The sequence below is a fragment of the Triturus cristatus genome, chromosome 8 (assembly GCF_964204655.1).
Source record: "Triturus cristatus chromosome 8, aTriCri1.1, whole genome shotgun sequence".
Classification (NCBI taxonomy): Eukaryota; Metazoa; Chordata; class Amphibia; order Caudata; family Salamandridae; genus Triturus; species Triturus cristatus.
In genome coordinates, this window is record NC_140591.1 from 440,191,482 (window position 1) to 440,210,803 (window position 19,322).

Below are 19,322 nucleotides of genomic sequence, written 5' to 3' on the forward strand. Positions count from 1 at the left end.
ACTGTAACAAATGAGAGTTCTAGAAGGCGGGATACACCTTTGGCAAAGAACTGCTGAACAATATTTGCTGCTGCAGAGATGAACGTAGCTGGAGCAGCCTTGAAGTCAGGCCGACCGGCGATGCACCTTGGGCGGACAGATGTACAGGTTGGTCTTGTTCTTCCTTCAGTTTTCCCAGCAGTTTTTAGCCAAAAAAATGTCAAGTCCAAAGTTTTGGAGGTTCCAGGACTGGAGGGGCACAACGTGGGGGGTTAGGACTCATTCAGGCTGGAGCCTGTTATGTCCCTGTGGCTCTGAAAATGTAGCAAGCTAACTAGCTCTTGGAGTCACTCTGGTAAGTCCTGGGTTCCATTGATGAAGAAGGGCTCAAACTGCAGGGCCTCTGAGGGTAGTTCAAGGGAGGCTTAAGGCAGCCCTTCCAGGTGCAGCAAAGCAGCCTTGTGTAGTACACAGCCGCAAGCAGTCCAAACAGCCATCCCACAGTCCAGAAAGTGAACTCAAATGTGGGTCGCAGGTCCGATTTTAATACCTGATGCCTTCTATGAAGTAGGAGAAGTTTCTAGAGGTTCCTCTTTCTAGTGATTGGAATTTCCTGACTCCCCTGCCCTGGCTCCAGGCTCACTGCAGTGACAATGCAGTAGCGACAAGCTCTTTGTGTGAAGGCAAAGAATAGCCTATTCCGATGCACCTGGTGATGTGACCTAGAACAGACTGAAGGCACAAAATGGCAAGGGCAGGAAAATGCCAGCTTTCTAAAAGTGCCATATTCAAAACTGTAATTTAAAATCTGACTTTACCATTAAAGATGATTTTTTATTACAATTTCAGAGATACCAAACATGAAATGCTCATCTGGTCCCAATCAAAGGTTAGCACTTATTAAATGTAATAAGGCTACCCAATGTTATCCTATGTGAGAAGTAGGGCTCACTGTAGTGAAAAACAGAATTAGGAGTTTTTCACTATCAAGATGAAGTATTTAAAACTAAAATGTCCAACCTTTTAATTGCAATGCATCCTGCTCTATGGGCTACTTAGGGCCTACCTTACGGGTGACACATGCAATAAAAGGAGAGTTTAAGGAATAGCAAGGGGGTTATACTGCCAATGCGAATTTGCACTTTAAAAGTGCATTCAGGCTGCAATGGCAGGCTTGTGACATATTTTAAGGGGCTACTTAATGTGGTGGGACAATAAGTGATACAGGCCCACTAGTAGCATTTAATTTACAAGCCATGGGTATATGGAACACCACTCTACAAGGGACGTAAATAAAATCAGCCAATCAGGTGTAAGCCAATTTTAACATGTTTAGGGGAGAGGACACAAGCAGTTAAGCACTGGTTAGCAGTGGTAAAGTGCAAAGAGTCCTAAGGCCAACAAAAAAATATTTCAGCAAAAATAGGAGGGATGAAGGCTAAACGTTTGGGGGTGACCCTGCACAGTTCACTGTGTCTCTTATAAAAAATGTCTCCTTTTCGGTGAACAAAGGAGCAGAAGGTTGGATGTTCAGTAACATAGGGATTGGGAGGTGGGTCACTGCTTTTAAGTATGTCAAGATGCAAGTGGACAAGCTAGTTAATGGCCATTTTAAGGGAGATTACGTTAAGCTCCTGTGGTAGCAGACTGACAACTGTTTGTTCAGTAATTTGGACTGGGTTGTCCAGATCGATGTTGTCCAGAAAATGGTGATGAGAAAACATTGCAGCATGTTGTGAGGACAAAAGACTGTTCTTAAACGCTGTATTGAGGGCTTTGTATAATTCCAGCAGGAAAATTGGAAATTTTAGCTTCTGTTTTCACTGCGCTGTATTTTATTCTCGTTAGGACCTATGAAATAATTATCTATATTTACTTGCAGAAGAGAAGAAGTGAACAGCCATGTAGCCCTTAGCACCCCTTATTTTAAAAATAATGCTAAATAGTATGCTTGTGTATCCAAAGCAACTAAATGCATTTCTCTAGAGGTAACAATCTGTTGCAAATCAAGTTGCCTGACCTCCTTGTATGATAACCTTAGTGAAAAACGCATCATCTGGTTAACTTGTGTGAATATTTGCGAAAGAATCTAGAATTCCGCTAATAACTGCCTTTGTACCGAAAATTCTGTCATTGTTAATGATTGTTCATTAACATAAGTAAGAGGTACTACCAAGATAATTTGTAAATATTATTTCAACTACTCATATTAGCAGGGTATTGACTGTGCACTTCACGGCACTAGGCCACACCACAATAGTACCTTGAAAAACAGCAATTTAATAAAATACTAAAAGAAACACGGACCTAACCCGTCGAGTTTTGTTTGAAGGGTGGTGAAAACAGATGAGGGTACATATGGGAACCAAGAAAGTGTTGGTAACGTCAAGGAGGTAAGACCTCTGTTGCTGGTGGGTGTTGAGACAAATTAGGTGAGGTCTAGTGAGTTACGGTCAAAATTTTCCTCTGTGGTAGGTGTGGTATTACCACTAGGTAAGCTGAAGTTTGCTGGGAAGATATCAATTGGGTCAGTGATTATCACTAAAGAGGTGAATTGAGTGAAATTATCAGTCTCCTTTGTTGGCCATGGGATAAGTGCATCAAGTAGAAGGTGGCTAATTTGGTAGGATAAAGGGGTTACATTAAGAGTATGCTAAAGAAACAGATGGCGGTTATTTGGATATGGGTGCCTTAAGTGGAAAATAAACTGCTTTGTGTTGGAGGCTGGTGTGTTGTCGCCTTTTGGGACGGGGTGCACAGAGGTAAACCAAGTGTCTGTAACGAGAAGCTGTGGATTAATTTTGTGCTTATATATTTTTGCACATTTTCAATAAAGTGCAGAATGAGGTTTTACACATGTATACATTGGTTTAATATTATTGCCTTTGAAATGAATTTCTTATGACCTGCAGAAGTGTGTTTTCTGGCTTTTGTTAACTAGGCCTCAATTTGGGCCTACCAACCATGATTTTCAAAATGGATGTTACCCTTGCCCTCCCTCTGCACGTCTCACCGTTTATTTCTGCAGTACGCGCACGCTCAAGCAGAATCAAGCCAGTTTATTTCCATTGTCATAACTCATGCAGTTTTCGATTAACTTTCCCCGACTCAGTCATAAAACTATAACTACATTTCAAGGACCTTCCGTAAGCTCACTGTACCGTATTCAGTCATTAAAAATTTGCGGTTGGTCATGTATCTAGTTTGTTCTATCATCTCCAGATGGCATTGGCATAAAGTAGACAGAAAAGTATTCAAGTAGTGGGATAGTGCTTAGGTGTTAAAGCAATATAACATTTAATATTTCTGTGTTCGGATTTGCTAATCAAATTATAAAATTTGCTGACACTACAGTGATTCTCCGGTTCTACTAAACTCTTATGCGAAAGTAATATATAAAACCCCTTGGTTTTGGGGGTGAGCCAGAAGACACTCCTGAAGGCTTAGATGCTGCTAGGGATGCTGCTCATTTATCTCCACATGTTCCTGTCCAATTGAGCCTTAGAATAATTTTGATTCTGCACTTCTCTGTCATGCTGTATTTGCGGAGAGCCTTCATGGGAATTATCTGGAACCAAATTTTTTTATTTCTGTAATAAAACCTTTAAAGTATTACGCAGCTCAAGAATTCAGTTATTGAGTGGTCCCTTTACTTATTTAACTGTATTTCTGATGTGTTGGGAGGTGCCTTATCTCGGGGACACGTTGCCTCATGAAATTGAGCATTAATACTGCCTATTATTCATCGAATTCTGGCCGTTCTGTTGAGATAAATGTTGTGGTGTCAAAATTGTTGGACCCCCATGCCCACTGCATGCGTAGAGAATGTTGATGTAAGAGACGATTAATGCCCATCACAGGTCAGATTGCAGATCTGGATATGGTTGCAATGAAGGATAGTCGATGGCTCCTCTTGTGGGCGGAGGGCTCTTTAGAGAACCCCAGAACTAGGATGGAAGTGTGCTTTAAGTCTCAAAAGGCTTTTCAGCAAGTTGCACGCAATGACTAACCAGCACCCAAGGTCGTAAAATGAAAACTATAAAAGGTCACAGCTGAACTCATAAAATCCGAATAAAGGTAAAAGTGCTCCTCGGAATATGTTAATTATTGAAAGTACTTGGATCACTGCCAAATATTGAAATGTGTCAAGGACCTGCAGGGATCCCATGATGGGATCCGCATTGTTTGCAATTCCATGTCTGCATTTCCACCGTGCCTGGCATAGCGAGGAGCAGCGGCTGGGCTTGCTTCCAAGGCTCAGGAAGCCAGGGGAGTGGGGTTTTTCTGAAAAGGTCATTCAGTTTTCACACTGACAGTGACATCGTCTCCGACACACGGAGGAGAACCTGTTGAATAGTTTAACAGCTCGAAGCTCTCGCAGCAACATCAGAAAGTTGCTTGTTATTGAGACGCAGATTTTAGACTCCCAACAATCAGGGGACACTTTATAGCGAGTTCAGCCACTGCTGCAACACTAACCGTATAGAAATAGCAACATGATGGAAACATTAAGGGCCTCATGTAGGTAAATAAATTTTACCGTTTCTTAAATACCGAGCCGTACCGAATCGGTAAATTAGAATCGGTAAGTTATATGTAGGTAAAAATTCGGTAACAGTTACCGATTCGGTAACATTCGGTAATCACGAATCGGAATTCACCGAATCGGTAAATACCGAGGTGGTATTTACCGATTCGGAAAATACCGAGGTGGTATTTACCGAATCGGAAAATACCGAGGTGGTATTTACCGAATCGGAAAATACCGAGGTGGTATTTACCGAATCGGAAAATACCGAATCGGTATGTACGGAATCGGTAAATAAAATCACATGACTTGACGAAACAGCTAATCCTGTGCAACCACAGCCCACCCAACCAGGAAGTGGCCACACCCAGGCAGGTGTACATAATCAGCCGACCCTGGAGAGGCTTGGAGTGCAGAGGAGAGGCAGGGAGCCGGTGCCTGTGCGAGCGGGAAAACGAACATCATGTCCAGCCAGAGAACACAGAGAGACGGAGGGGAAAGGAGGAGGAAGCTGAAATTTAGCCCCAAGGAACTCCAGGTGCTGGTGGAGGAGGTGGTGAAGCAGCACCAGAAGCTGTTTGGAAGGCAATCCCTGCAAGTGCCTGAGGCTGAAAAGCGCAACATATGGCTGGCCATCCAGGCCCATGTGAATGCTGTGGGAGTGACCCACAGGGACATAGAGGTCCTAAAGAAGCGCTGGTATGACCTGAGGATTGTAACCAAGAGGAAGATGGGCGACATCCAGAAGGAGGCCAGCCAGACTGGAGGTGGAACCAACAGGGCACCTGCCCTCACCGAACTGGAGGAGCTGGTGGGGGCCACAATCGAGCAAGAGAGCGTCGTTGGTCTTGGGGACGCCGACAGCTCTGCCAGAGCCGACACACAACAAGGTAAGACGAAAGCACAGCAATGTAGCACCCCCTATCCCTATCCCACATCCCCCATTGTGAAACGAGAATCACACTGCAGTCCACACGTGTCAGTGCAGACAGGCAATGCATTCCGGGAGATGTAGTCAGGGAAACACCAACCATGACGTAAATGTTACAGGGCAACAAGGCATGTCACGCACTCGAGGCACAAGGAGACAGAGGACATTTTGGAATGTGAATTTATTTATTGTGACGCTTTCAATGCAGCCCTTCGGGGACACTGAGCCAATGTTGCTTCTGTCCACAGATGTGACATCATGCAGGACAGGGCATGCTGCAGGAGAGACGGCACACCGGCCACAAATATCACCTCTAGCCAGCACAAGTTCAGACCAGGGAGCAGGCCCACTGGCAGCCGCACCACCAACACAGGCAGCCTCGCCGCAGCCAGAGCCAGCATCACCTCACCCAGAGCCAGCATCACCTCACCCAGAGCCAGCATCACCTCACCCAGAGCCAGCATCGCCACTCATGTTTGAATCACCGGCCACATCTCCGCTTGCAGGTGTGGGAATGAGGAGGCGTCCAGCAGCCAGGCTACGAGCCTTAGACACCTCGTCAGACGACAGCATGGGCCCTGAAGAACTCACCAGGCCCCAGGAAGGGAGCCATGCCACTGTGCCCCACACCTCACAGGCAGCACAGACGGGAGCAAGAGGGCGCCGCAGGTCGCGTGTCCAGAGTCCACCAGCACCCATTGACGGCCATGGTGTCTTCTTGGGTCTCGAGGGCCAAATGTTGAAACAACAGCGCCTGCAAACAAAGGCAGTCATGACAGTCCAGAGGCACATGCGGGTGATGAAAACTACATTAGTCAACATGGACAATAACATCAGCGGCATGGCTGCGGGCATTCGGGACATGTCCCAGTCAATCCAGCAGTTGTGCAGCAAATTAGATGCGAACATCGAGGCACGGCGCCGGGAACGGCAGAGAAGGGACACTACCAACAGGGCACTCAACCGTCTGGCAACTGCGACTTCTCTACTGTGCCGGCGCTCTGTGACGATGCAGGAGGGCCTAACACACTGCTGCAGCGACCTGTCTCGGGGGATGGTGCAGGTGACAAGTGCACTAGGGGTGCTATTTACTAGTCAGGCGTCGACAACTGCTGCAGGGGATGCTGCGGAGAGCATCGACACCAGCAGCAGGAGCAGCATCACACCCCCCGTCCCAGAAGGACGCAGGAGCAGCAGGCGGCTTGGGGTTGGCTCTAGTGAGGATGCACAGGCCGTGCCATCCACCACTGCAGCGCGTATGCGCAAACATTGATGTGGCCCTGCTTAGCCACTTCCCAATGGGTGACGTAACCCTGGACATACTCCTTGTATAGATGGTATATTGCCAGATTGGCTTGTTCATGTGTTCATGGCGTGGTGCCACATTAAAACTACGTCATGACTAATCACAACTGGCTGTGTCCCCTTACTTACTCAGAAATAGTTGCATGTGATCTCTGTCCGTCTCTCTCTCCCATCGATTGCAGTTGGCACTCTAGCTGCGTTGCCCTGTGGCTGGCCTGACTCATCCTCGTTGTCCTCAAAATATGTTAGTTCCACATCTGTACCTTTTTTCGTGGCAAGGTTGTGCAGCATTGCACAAGTGGCAATAATCTTGCAGCAGGTGATGGGTGTGTACTGGCGTGCGCCTCCGCTCTTGTGGAGGCAGCGGAACCTGCTCTTCAGTAGTCCAAACGTGCGCTCCACCACATTGCGTGTTGTTTTGTGTGCCACGTTGTATCGTCTCTCACTCTGGGTTGCTGGGTGTAGGTAGGGAGTGAGGATGAATGACCGGCATGCATATGCACTGTCGCCTAGATGAGTTAAAGGGAAACATCAGTCACATGCCTCTTTACACTATGATTTGCAGGTTGCAAGGGGCGTCACTGTTACTCACCTAGCAGGTATCCCTCTCCAAATTCTCCGGCACTCAGTCGTGTGTAGATCCCACTATTCTGGAAGATGTACGAGTCGTGGGTGCTCCCAGGAAACTTTGCAACAATATCTGTGATGATGTTCCCTGCATCACAGATCACCTGCACATTGATGGAGTGGGTGGACTTCCTGTTCCTGTAGATGTGCTCTGTGTCAGCTGGTGGACAGATTGGGATGTGTGTACCATCAATACAGCCGATGACATGGGGGAACTGTGCCATGTGATAAAAGTCTGTTTTTGTTTTCTGCAGTGCAGCCTGTGTGTTGGGGAAGCTGATGTAGTGGTGCATTCTCTGCATCATGGCATCCAGGAACTTCCTGAAGAAACGTGACAGGCAACTCTGGGATACACCACCCACCGCAGCTATCACCACCTGATAACTACCGGATGCCAGCAGATGTAGGCTGCAGAGCACCTGCACATGTGGGGGTATGGCGTGCGCCCTTCTTATTGGCTGGTCCAGGAGTGGGTGAAGGTCCCTGATTAAGTCCATGATGGTTTCGGGGTGTAGCCTGTACCTCTCATGTATCTCTGCATCAGTCAGGTGGAATAGTGTGATGCGCTGTCTGTAGAGGCGTTCCTCCCGTCGCCAAACCCTCAGTCCTGCTGCCTGTAGACGTAGGCGCCTTGCAATGACATACATAGCGGCCATGTTGTCCACGCTGTTGCATTTTGGGATTGCTTATATGCACTGTTGATGGTTACCACCTGCTTTCAATCCGTGTTAATTACCGACTCTTATTTACCGATTTTCTTGGATTTCTTAATTACCGAGTGCTCCTACATGTCATTTTAATTTTTACCACTTCATATTTACCACTTCATATTTACCGATTCGTTAAGTATGTATTCGGTAAATCTGAATCGGTATTTTAGAATTCGGTAAATATGATTCGGTATTTACCGCCTCATATTTACCGAAAAGTCGTTTTTGGACTCCTACATCTCACTTGTCTGAATACGGGTCGGTAACGGCATATTTACCGAAATTCGGCCGTTACCGACCGGTATTTGGCTACCTACATGAGGCCCTATGTCCCTTGAAAGTCAAGAAAATAAAACAAATCAAAGTGCAAACATAAGCAACAAATAATTGTTACTTTTTATACATCCGGCTATTAGATGTGCACAGAGGTTCACCCAGGCGCTGCAACGCCCATGGGGCGCTTCAGTCTCAGCCCCCCCCTGTGTCTCTCAGCCCAGGTTGCTGCAGCTCGAGCTGCTGTGGGCTCGGCTGGGCAGTGTATGGAGTTTTATCTCTGGCACGCCTGAGTTTTTCACAGGTCTTTAAAGTCCATATGCATTTTTACATACCCTTGTTAGCTGGTTACCGAGGCTTAGATTATTTTCTGGTTCTAGGCTTCTGACAGTTGAACCTGCACTCGGATGGGAGTCAATGTCGAGCTTTTAGGGTCGATTTCATGTGCTTCTGATTTTGTAAGGCTCGCTGTGGTCAGGCTGAAGTATTTTTAATGAATTTTTGGGCAAACTATGTTGAAATAATTACAGGTACCAATGGCAGAGCCTTGGTTGTATCCATGCAATGGCTTGTAGCCACACAGGTTAGCTTAATAGGAAGCGGCGATTCTTGCCACCTACATTACCTGAGGTTGAACAGCGACGTTTGTATTCAAGAAAATAACCTCACTCACAGACCGAAGGAACTCGTTACCTTCCCTCCTGTACTCTGCTAAACCCTTGACCAACTAGCGTACTTTTTAGAGCACGCCAGCACACTACACGCACGCCTACTGCTTTCCTAAATGGAGACAGCAATTCCTGTATAAACTCCTGTTTAGTTTCTTATTCCAGGAGCTTTGTGTAATGAGAAAATAGGCCACTACTCGCCTATAATAAATCCTATATCACAACTGAATAAGGACGTCATTCGCTATCTCACTAAACAGACAGCAAGAGACCTTTCAGCATCTTCTGAGGGAGGGCACATCTCCCTCATGAGCAACATTTGCGTTAGCAAGCACCCAGTGCCCACCATACCGCCTACTGCTGCCCGATACCTCATTTGATGACACAGACGTTGGTGAATGGTCAAGCTAGCCGAGCTGCGGCGATAAGAAGCAAGGCCTGGCATGAAACAAGATTAATTTTGTGAGGTAGCAGGTAGTGGTACGACTGGCACCAGTTGCTTGCCAGCGCCGGTGTGGCCTGCGAGGGAGAAGTGTGCAACAAGGTCTCCACGTCTGCTTAGTGAGAGAGTATTCAGTTGTAATAAATTATCAAATCAGTACTGACTTCACCAGGTGCAAGGCCGCTGCTTTACACTGATACAAAACTACATCTCAGAGTTCAGCAGCAACGGGGGGCTAACTAGCAGGACTAAGGCCTGCTGTTTATATTGCATTAGGGCAGTGTTTCCCAAACTGGGGTCCGTGGACTCCCAGGGGTCCGTGACACATTTCCAGGGGGTCCGCAGGCAGCAGTTTTAAAAGCACTGCAAAGTTCCTTGTGAAATTAGCAGTTTGAGCAACAACAAAAGTGTCAAGATGACACCAGTGATTAATTTAGCTGCTGGAGAGAAATGAGAGTTTTTTCCAGTGGCAGGTTCGACTGATCTAATGTAGAACAGAGGGTTAATATTCCTGCTGCAAAGAACGCGTACCATGCATTTTAAAAAACAGTATCTTATGGGCATAGGTCAGTGGGTTACTGCTTTTGTCACAGATATTCTTGTGTTACTCTGCAGCTCATGAGAGACAATCATAATCTAGCACAGTGACCTATAAACTTATCAAAGAGCTGCTTACACACTGCATGGTACAAGTTAATAACTTATGTTTTTCCCAGTCTTTCATTATACTGATGCTGCTAAAGGGGTTTATTTGGGTGGAAATAGAATTTTATTGTTAAAGTCAATGCTACCCGCTGTGTTATGTTCTGAATCCTGCGTTTGTGATTTTCCAGACCAAGAACTCTTTAAAAATGTTCTACCAGTATGAATGACATGTAAATCCTACACCTTGCCTTTTGTAACATTTTCTCTGCACCGATTTACACGTATGATTCTTTGTCTCTATATGTGTGTGATGTAAAGTGGTCTGACATCCTACAATGGTATGAGAGATGCTATAAAACAAATGAAATACATGTGACAGAGGGACTATGGAGAAATGAGAGGCACTGTTGAAGGGGTATATTAAGGGAATCATTGAAGAACCCCAACAAAGATTGTTGTATTCTGGTGCATAGTAAGGTCATCATTTACTATTCTTTAAAAACGAATACAATTCAATATAGAATGATAAATGTGTTGTAGATTGCACCATTGTATCCTACATTTTCTGGGGGGGGGAGGGGGTAGCCTCCCAAAGCCCCCTTTGTAGTGATCAAGCTCACTCACTGCACTTGGTGTGCACTGTATGGGGACTGGTCTGAAACCATTTGCCAGGGCTGCTTTGGGTTTCCACCTTGGCCCTGGCAGGAGCCTTGTACTGCGAAATAAAACTAACCATTTAAAAGTTAATCACTGAGATGCAGCACCAACCTTCCCATTACATTTTTCTGTTTTTTGCAAACTCTTTCAATATAAAATACTAAAATCCTTAGTAAATCGAGTGTTTGTTTTGTGTGCACATGTGTTTATTTTTTTCGAATTACTCTTTTAATGTTTGCAATTTAAATCATACAAATTGCTGGGGGTCCCCGGCTTCCAGTGGTGAGTCAATGGGGGTCCTCAGGAGTCAAAAGTTTGGGAACCACTGCATTAGGGGATTTGCAGTCCTTAGTATAGTTTATTTCATGCAAAAACTACAAATCCCAGAATCTAAAGGATACAAACAGATCTAGGTGGAAGTCACATTTTACTTTGGCGACTAGTGAGCTCGCTGGGTGATCTCTGACCTCAGGAAGGCTCATGCCCTGCTGCTTTGTGACTACAAGGTCACTGACGCTTCAGTGACTTGAAATATTTAAAATACGTAAATCATCCCATAAACAAAAGATAATATACAGGCAAACATTTTACAACTCAGAGACATTTATGGGATTCTGAACAATGCCTCCAAAGGTTCATTCTTGAGAGCTACTAACGTTTGGAAGGAACTTCAACGTGCCATATGCTACAGAGGCCCAAAGGTGAATCAAATACTAAAGTAGGACACACAAATACAGTGAAAACCCCCATCTGACAGCAAACTATCACTGAGAAGTCTTGATCTCAAGGTCAAGTCTAACTGGCATTCATTCAATTAGGAAGAGCAACTACCCGGAATCACAGCATCAGTTCAAAGTCTCTTCATACAGCTAAAAATACAGAAATCACCATGTTCCCACACACTTAAACCACATTTAACTCACTCCGCTCTCAGAGGCGGCAAAACTGAACAGCGATTGCCCCCATGTACTCTGAGGATAAGCTTAATATATGTGTGAAGGTTCAAAGAACCATACCTGTCATGTTCGATCACTTTCTGCAACCCTTCGCAGCATTTGTTGCTGGAAATCTGTTTCAGCGTCATTATTTTATCTGCAGGGAAAATGGAAAAGCAAAACATTTTAATATAAAAGGTGTGATACGAGAGTGAAAGTGGAATGACCCCATGCATTACATAAATATGGCATGTTAAGTACAACCACCAAATATTAGTCTAAAAACCTATTTAAGCTTCCTGCCGTGAACTTTGGCAATGGTGTGGTAGTTGGCCAGGGCTGTTCATTAGTGTATAGTTAAAAGAACACTGGCACAGTTATACTGGACAGAGTGTGACACAAGTAATATACAAACAGCCACCAAGGACCACCATCCAACTACTAGGCCAGCAAATACAAAGGACTCCCGCAAATTCCAATCCCCTTGGATTTTGCCATCCAGTCAACATGTCATTCTTTGCAGATACAGGTTAGAGCAGAAAGCGCTTGAGTGTGCAACTCATTACAGACTGCTCTGAACATGGTACGTACAGACCAATAACTGAATGGGTGTCTTTATTTCCGGAGATCTGCATAGCACTTCTGTTTAGCCTTCTGCCCACTTCAGAGTGCCTGCTACAGTTGTAAACAATGGCATGTGGTCAGTCAGGTCCCAGCGGTATCCCTTCGCATGGGTCTTTTCCACAAATCGATGCTAGTGATTGAAGAACTGCTACCAGAGGTTGGTATTAGGTAAATATGTGGGTTAGCAGTATGTGAGGAGCGAGGGCCTCATATTGATTTCCATCAGCCCTTAAGAGTCCAGTCCAATTTTGATGTGGAGCCTGGTTTGCTTTTGTCAATCTCTGCATACTGCCTCATATTTGCACAGTCGTATCTTCGTCACAAGCAACGAGTGGTCTGATCTGGGAAGGCAAGATGTCCGAGCAACATTTTCTTCAATTTGTCTGCCCAATGTTGTTGCCTTTGGGCAAGAGTAGCTACTGAATGATTTTCTTTTGGAATTTGTAGTTGCCAATAGGCATCATCGCCTCTTGTGCGAATGAGACCTAGGAGAGGTCAGTTTTCATCTGTCAGATTGAGAACGTAGCAGTTTCAGTCCTTTGCTAATTTGTGATTAGCCCCCATTCTCAATTCCTCTGAACCATTGTGGAATTGTATGGGATAGTTTGATGATCTGAGGACTCCAATAGGAATGTAGTGGGTCAACAATTGTATGGAGTACCCCAGATGTCATTCTTAATATATCTGTGAACAGAAGTTTAAAGTTGAACCTGCACTCATATGAGAGTCAATGTCGAGCTTATAAGGTCGATTTCATGTGCTACTGATTTTGTAAGGGTCAGCGTGATCAAGCTGAAGTATTTTTAATGAATTTTTGGGAAAACTATGTTGAAATAATTAAACGTACCAATGGCAGAGCCTTGGTTGTATCCATGCAATGGACTGTTTCCACGAATGTCAGCTTAATAGGAAGCGGTGATTCTGGCCACCTACTTTACTTGAGGTTGAACAGCGACGTCTGTATTTAATAAAATAACCAACTTTTTGATTTTCAAACCTGGGTCAGTATCAAAAGCAAGTGGGGAATCCAGGGGAAGGTCTCCATCTGTTACCTCCCGCTAACAAGATCTTAGATTTAGAGTTCCTTAGGCTTTTAGCGGACTGACATATCTGCCTATTACCTGTAACTTCATATTCGGACCACTCAAGGCCTGGTGCAGGTCCTGCAACAACAAAGAGTCCACCTGCATTTTAACTCATGGCCATAATCTTAGAGGGGACTACATATAAAATAGAGCAATAAAGTATTCTCATATGGACACCAAAGGGCTCTGCTGCATTTGTACGCAAAGTCATATACACGTTGGTATACAAGTATAGTGCTGCAGAGTGACAGTCAGAGCTTTTCGTAAACCTCTTCCATCATTATGGTTAAGATTGCACTCTACCACAATGGAAACTGGACGAGAAAGGTGTCAGCAAATCTCAACTATCTCAAGGTTATTTATGTTCCAGTGTGCTTAAGATGGACAGCCACAGTTTAAGACTTGTAGCCTCACTGGCAGGGTTTCAAAACATTTGTGTATTGTTCTAGTGAGACTGTAACACAAACACATTCTTCCCCAGAGGCTTTCAAGGAGGAATAAGGAATCTGCTAAACTTTCAGCCCTAAAGTGCCCATCTTACAGACAACTCAAATTCCTCCAACAGGGCTGGTCATGTCATAGCATATGCAGTGAGCCACCCAGTACCCAAGTCAGCCTACCTCATGCATCCGGACACAATGATTTCAGGTGCAGCATCAGGTTATAAATACAGCCTGCCTAATGTCACGGGTTCAGACAATGTTTCCTTCAACCTGTGCCTGTTAATTTTTGTTGCTGCGTAGTATGATGACCAAGATGATGAATGAGCAGTCTGCTGCTTTATCCCCCCACAGCAAAGGCCCGATGCTATCGCACTCTGTGATGATGCCCACCAGGCATATAACAGGCCTGAGCTTTGGCACCCAATGACTAGCTAGTCGTACTGCTGTACACCACATTTGGGTGAACTTGGCACATTTGGAGGCAGGCACCTACTTACAAGACTGTAATGACAACTTAACGCACTGCAACTGGCACCAAATTAACCTCACAGCTCTGAGCCAGCACAAAAGTCAAGTCCATGAACATTGCATGCCTCTGCCTAAAAGCACAGAGGGGATACTGCAACACTGCAGACTTATTTCCATTTTAAGGTGTGTAGAGTGCACGGGGGCCTTTCACTTCTATTTCAAGGCTTTTTTTCTGAGCCATGGTTAGCTCCTCACCCTGCTTAAGGTTAGTAACAATGGTCTAGAGTGGCCCTAGGGGTCCTAAGAAAGGTTTGTGCCTGAAGCAGCTTGTAACAGGGTTAAGTCAAGATGCACCAATTTAAATGGTGGTCAAATATTTTGCAACAGATGCTGGGAAACACAATAAATACAATATAACATTTATTAACTCCATAAATGGTATATCATAAATGATATGCTAGTTCCAGTTCTTAACAAACAAGTGTATAGTGCGTGGTGAAAAGGTGATGGTGAAATTAAAAGAAAACATGGCTGTTGTAACTTGGTCCTGCAACTTCTTCACAATCAGCCTCCTGTGTCCTGTTTACAACAATGGCACTGACAACATTGTAGAAACTCCAGGCGGAAAAGCGGCAGACGGTCTTCCCGTCCGCCGCTGTACCCCCAGTCATCATTATATGGCGGGGAAAATGGGAGGCGGGTGGGGGATAATTTCGGGCGGATCGCCACCGCCATGCGGCGGTGGCGATCCGCCCGACATTGTAATAGACCCCTTAGATGCCAATGAAATGGAGGGAAACAGATTATCGGATTGCCATCAACTGACAGGTGCTTAAGATAAATACTGATTTTGGAGGCAAGTTTTTAACTTCGGTCAACCCCTGGATGTATGAAATAGGTATGCACTGAAAAAAATGTCAGATGTACTTGTATGTATAAGTTATTACAGTAGTAACCATTTAAATAACACTTTTTAACAATGCCTTTTATTGCACCACTCATCCCACTGTAGGGTGTCAGAGCGCTTTACATCACACTCACTATGAATCATACAAGTGGTTAAACCAAGGTACAGGAAATTTACAATAAGGTAATGAGTGGTTACAAGGCATAGGAGTCCCATATCCTCTATTCTGAGGCATTATATGTTAAGAATGCTTGGTCTGAAAACACAAAAAGTCAGAATTGAAAACGAAACACAGTGGCAAGACTAGTACTCAAAGGAAACCTTTTGTTAAACCTAGAATAACAAAATTGAGCACAAAAAAAAAAAGTATATGCCATACAGTTTTCATGCATTCCTTGCTGACGGTTCAATGCAAAGTGTGTCATATCGGGAATACAACTTATAAACTGCAAGTACAAGGGGATAAGATACCCCCTGCTGCACATTATGAGGATATTGCAAGTCACCAATGAGTTCCATAACCATATAGAGGAACGAGGCGGTGTTTCTTTATAAGGTTATGGAACTCCGAGGTGACTTGCAATATCCTCATCATGCACACAGTGGGTACTTTATCCCATATATTACATGGTCACACCATCACCTTGCCCACAAACAATCTTAATCCATGGTGCATAGCTCTTTCATATGAAAAAGCAAGCTTGCTTGCAAACATGTAGAATAAAATAAAACCTCTAGTACAAAATTAAACACATCAAAAACCTGTTAGAGCTTTGTTGCAAACCGATATTAGAAACAATTCAATACTAGTCAGTATAAAAAAAAAAGCTGCAGTAGCTTAGAACGTGTAGAAACATACATTAAGCCTCTAGCTTTCTCTATCTAAGGAGTGCACAAAAAAAAAAAATCTCACTGCTTGTCAGTAAGCTATGAAACTAGAGCAGAAGGAAGAGAGTTGCTTCTCTGTGACCAGACCTGCCTTCCACCTCGGCTGCTGGCTCTGGCAGCAGGCATTGTGATGCACACATAAGGAGATAATGGACGGCAGGCGCGCAACACCCATTGGGTTCAAAGGGCTATAGCCCCCCCATCGTGTGTGGCAGCCCAGGCGGAGACAGCTTCCCAGGCGCACACACAGCCGCACCAGAGTACTTCACAGGTCTTTAAAAGACCATTTACTTGTTAACGAGGCTTTGTTGTTCTTTCACCCCTTCTAAGAGCCCCTGCATCTTCAATTGCTGGAAGAATTAGCCCCCCCCCCTGAAATTTAACTCTAAATGAGCCTCTGATGGACAGAGTGCTGAAACTTTTCAAACACTCACCCCCAGTCACAGATCTGGGTTGAATCTATCATCATTCTTTAGCTAACTTCGCCACCTCACTTCAGACCCAGCTATATGCCTATCAATCTTGACCCTGTGCCTCATGGGAACAGTCCAGCCCGAACTGCCAAGCCAGGTCTTCCCTGTGATGTCAGAACTCGACAGTAATACCCTTATAAGAGACGAGTTCTGACATTGTTTCTCAATAATCGGCAACTTGGTATATCACAAGTTGCGGGTTATAAGAAATTAGTGGTTGCCATTTATACAGGGACTACAGAAGCCCATGTATTATAAACATCTCTGGCAAAAGCAGCCACTGTCTGCACTTTCTACATGAAATACAAAACTGTTACATTCATGATAAACATTGTGCTTTGCAGAAAGCACATTAACACTATGATATTTAATCACGAATCAAAGCTGCAACTAGACAAAACACAGCTCGCTGCAGCAAGTGCATTAACCACCACAGTTATTTGCCATTATTATTATCGCCTGAAAAATGATGGGCACACAAAGGTCTCTGCAGCAGGTGCATTGCCCCTGTAAGATATTTTTAAACGCTGCCTTTGGTACCAAGTAAGCCAGACCAGACTGGATGTCACATTTGTCCTTCTCTTGCCAATTTCTTTGCGGTAGAGTTTGACTGTCAGACCCCGCTTTTGATGGCACAATTCACGTTCTCCTACCACACACAGCCAATTCATGGCATTCCGGTACACTGGTTTTCATATCAAACACAGCTAGTATTAAATCCTATATGCTAGTTTAGTAAACCACCCCAATGTATTATGAGCAGTCCCGGTCCCACCATTTAGCGTGCATTAAATACCAGGCTGCCGCCCTGCACGCATGGCCCAAAATAACTTCATACACAACTCGCACTCCTTTCACGGCGCACTACGAGGCTGGTGAGTTGGGAGAAGGAGGGGCGCAGCATGTGGCAAAACCTTTTGTCAGTTTAATCGCCCGGCTGGCGTTCCCCGTTAGCCGTCTCCACGAGATAGCGCCTGGAAGACCAGCCCCTCGGGTCAATGCCACTAGCCCTCCCCACCACTGCATGCGGTCATCTACCTGCGAACTCTGTCCTGTCTCCTGCACACCCCGAATAGGTGGGAGTAAGCAGGCGGACCTGCCCGCCTCTTCCCATGACCAGCCCCTTCCTCTCAGCTAGGGCCGCCTCCCTCCGCAACAAGGCACCAATCAGCTGCACGGCTTTGCGGTCCCGCTCGGCCGCCATGGCTGTCTGAGCAGTGGAAGGGAAGAGACTAGTACGGAACGGGAAGAGTCCGCTGCATTGTGACGCGGAAGCCTTGCGAACGTGGACGGATAGAAACTGGGAAGCCGTCGGGGGTAGCCCCGATTTCCTAAGGGCGAGAAGGGAGAGTGGCACGCATGAAAATAAGATACAGAATCAAAGGTCACCTTCCGTAATCAATAAAGAGGCTCGTTAGTTAGAGCAAGCATTGGCAAAGCCAATAGGACGCCTATGGGAGATCTATTGGCTTTGACCATCGGTGTGGTCTCAGGCTCAAAGACAAAAGATGACCGGCTGCTGGGAGGGGTATTCCTAGTTTTCGACCTTGACCTACGGCCTTAGGGCAGCACTTTCTGCCTTTCAACTTTTCAACCATTCTTCAAAATACTTGGGGAAGGTTTAACTTTCCCAAAATATTCCCGGACTGGCGTTGGAATACTAAATAGGCCTCCTGAAAGATTTGGGCAAAGTTGTTCTTTCCCCAAATATGCTAGGACTGGAGTTAGAATATTAATTTTGACCTTTCAGGGTCTGCTACGCCTACTGCTGCTCCGAGGGCGCAGTGCAGTGCCAGTCCGTGCTTGGATAGCGCCCTGGGCGGAACGAAATTTGTCTCCCTTGTTACAGCTGGTGAATAAAATGAGGCAGCAGGGGGTTCATTTTGTGTCACAGTGCAGTCACACATCAAAGCAATGTCTGGCCTCTTTGCACAACCTTCTCGGAATTTCCCCCTCCCAAATATTTTGATTCACTAACACTGCAGTGCTTTAAATGGGCTGGTACTGTCCAGAACAGAGTACCAGCACTTTTTTATTTTGGGAGGGAGAATACCGGCACTTCTCAAGAGAAATGCTATGCTTTTAATTGGAGAGTACCAGCACTTCTCAGAAACAAGCATGTACTCTGCTACAGAGTAACTGCACTTCTATTTTTCCATTACAAACTTTGACTAACACGGTACCTCTATCACACTAGTGTCAAGTTATTGGTGGCGCCAATGGTGGTGTTGGTTTGTGTCAGCAGGGGGTGAGAGAGATCAGAGGGGAAGGAAAGGATTAATGGGGTGTAAAGCGGCACCTGCAGTGAGTGAATATATTATGTTATAAAGTTTTCTAAAGCCCACAGATAACTTGAAGGGGCCTCCCGGCACTAGTCACATTTAAGATATGGCAGGGGAAGACAAAGAATAGAGGCCTAGTAGGAAAACAGCCTATATTTCAGCTGATTCCAGAATTGCAAGTGATCCTGGATTTTCCTAATGTTAAGTGGAATAGAGTTTCATGGGGTCGGGCCAAGACACGTAAAGAACAGTCACCCATTCTGGTTCTTCTCTAGCGGGGGACATAGGCCAACCTTAAATCCGCAGAGTAAAGTGCTCTAGTGAGCGTGCAGAAATGAATCAGAGTAGACATGCCAGGCGTTCCTTGATTGTATAGAATTTTGTGCTCAGAATATAGAACCCTAAATTTAGTGCGCTTTTTGATAGGTAGCTAGTGGAGCTTGGCAAGAAGA

At 45.2% G+C, this 19,322-nt stretch overlaps 1 protein-coding gene across 2 annotated transcripts in view; it reads right to left on the bottom strand.

Annotated features, from left to right (window-relative positions):
- The window catches only part of ESD (esterase D), a 110,366-nt gene extending 92,559 nt beyond the window's left edge, over window positions 1-17,807 (bottom strand). Inside the window, exons 1-2 of one of the 2 annotated variants that reach the window (XM_085621847.1) lie at window positions 17,627-17,807; window positions 11,782-11,857 (exon numbers count right to left, since the gene is read on the bottom strand). In XM_085621847.1, coding sequence (XP_085477973.1) covers window positions 11,782-11,857; window positions 17,627-17,792 — 242 coding nt within the window. In that variant the 5' untranslated portion in view covers window positions 17,793-17,807. Of the gene's footprint in view, window positions 1-11,781; window positions 11,858-17,502 lie in introns of both variants that reach the window. The other variant, XM_085621848.1, reaches the window with a different exon arrangement.
- Window positions 17,808-19,322: the final 1,515 nt, after the last annotated feature.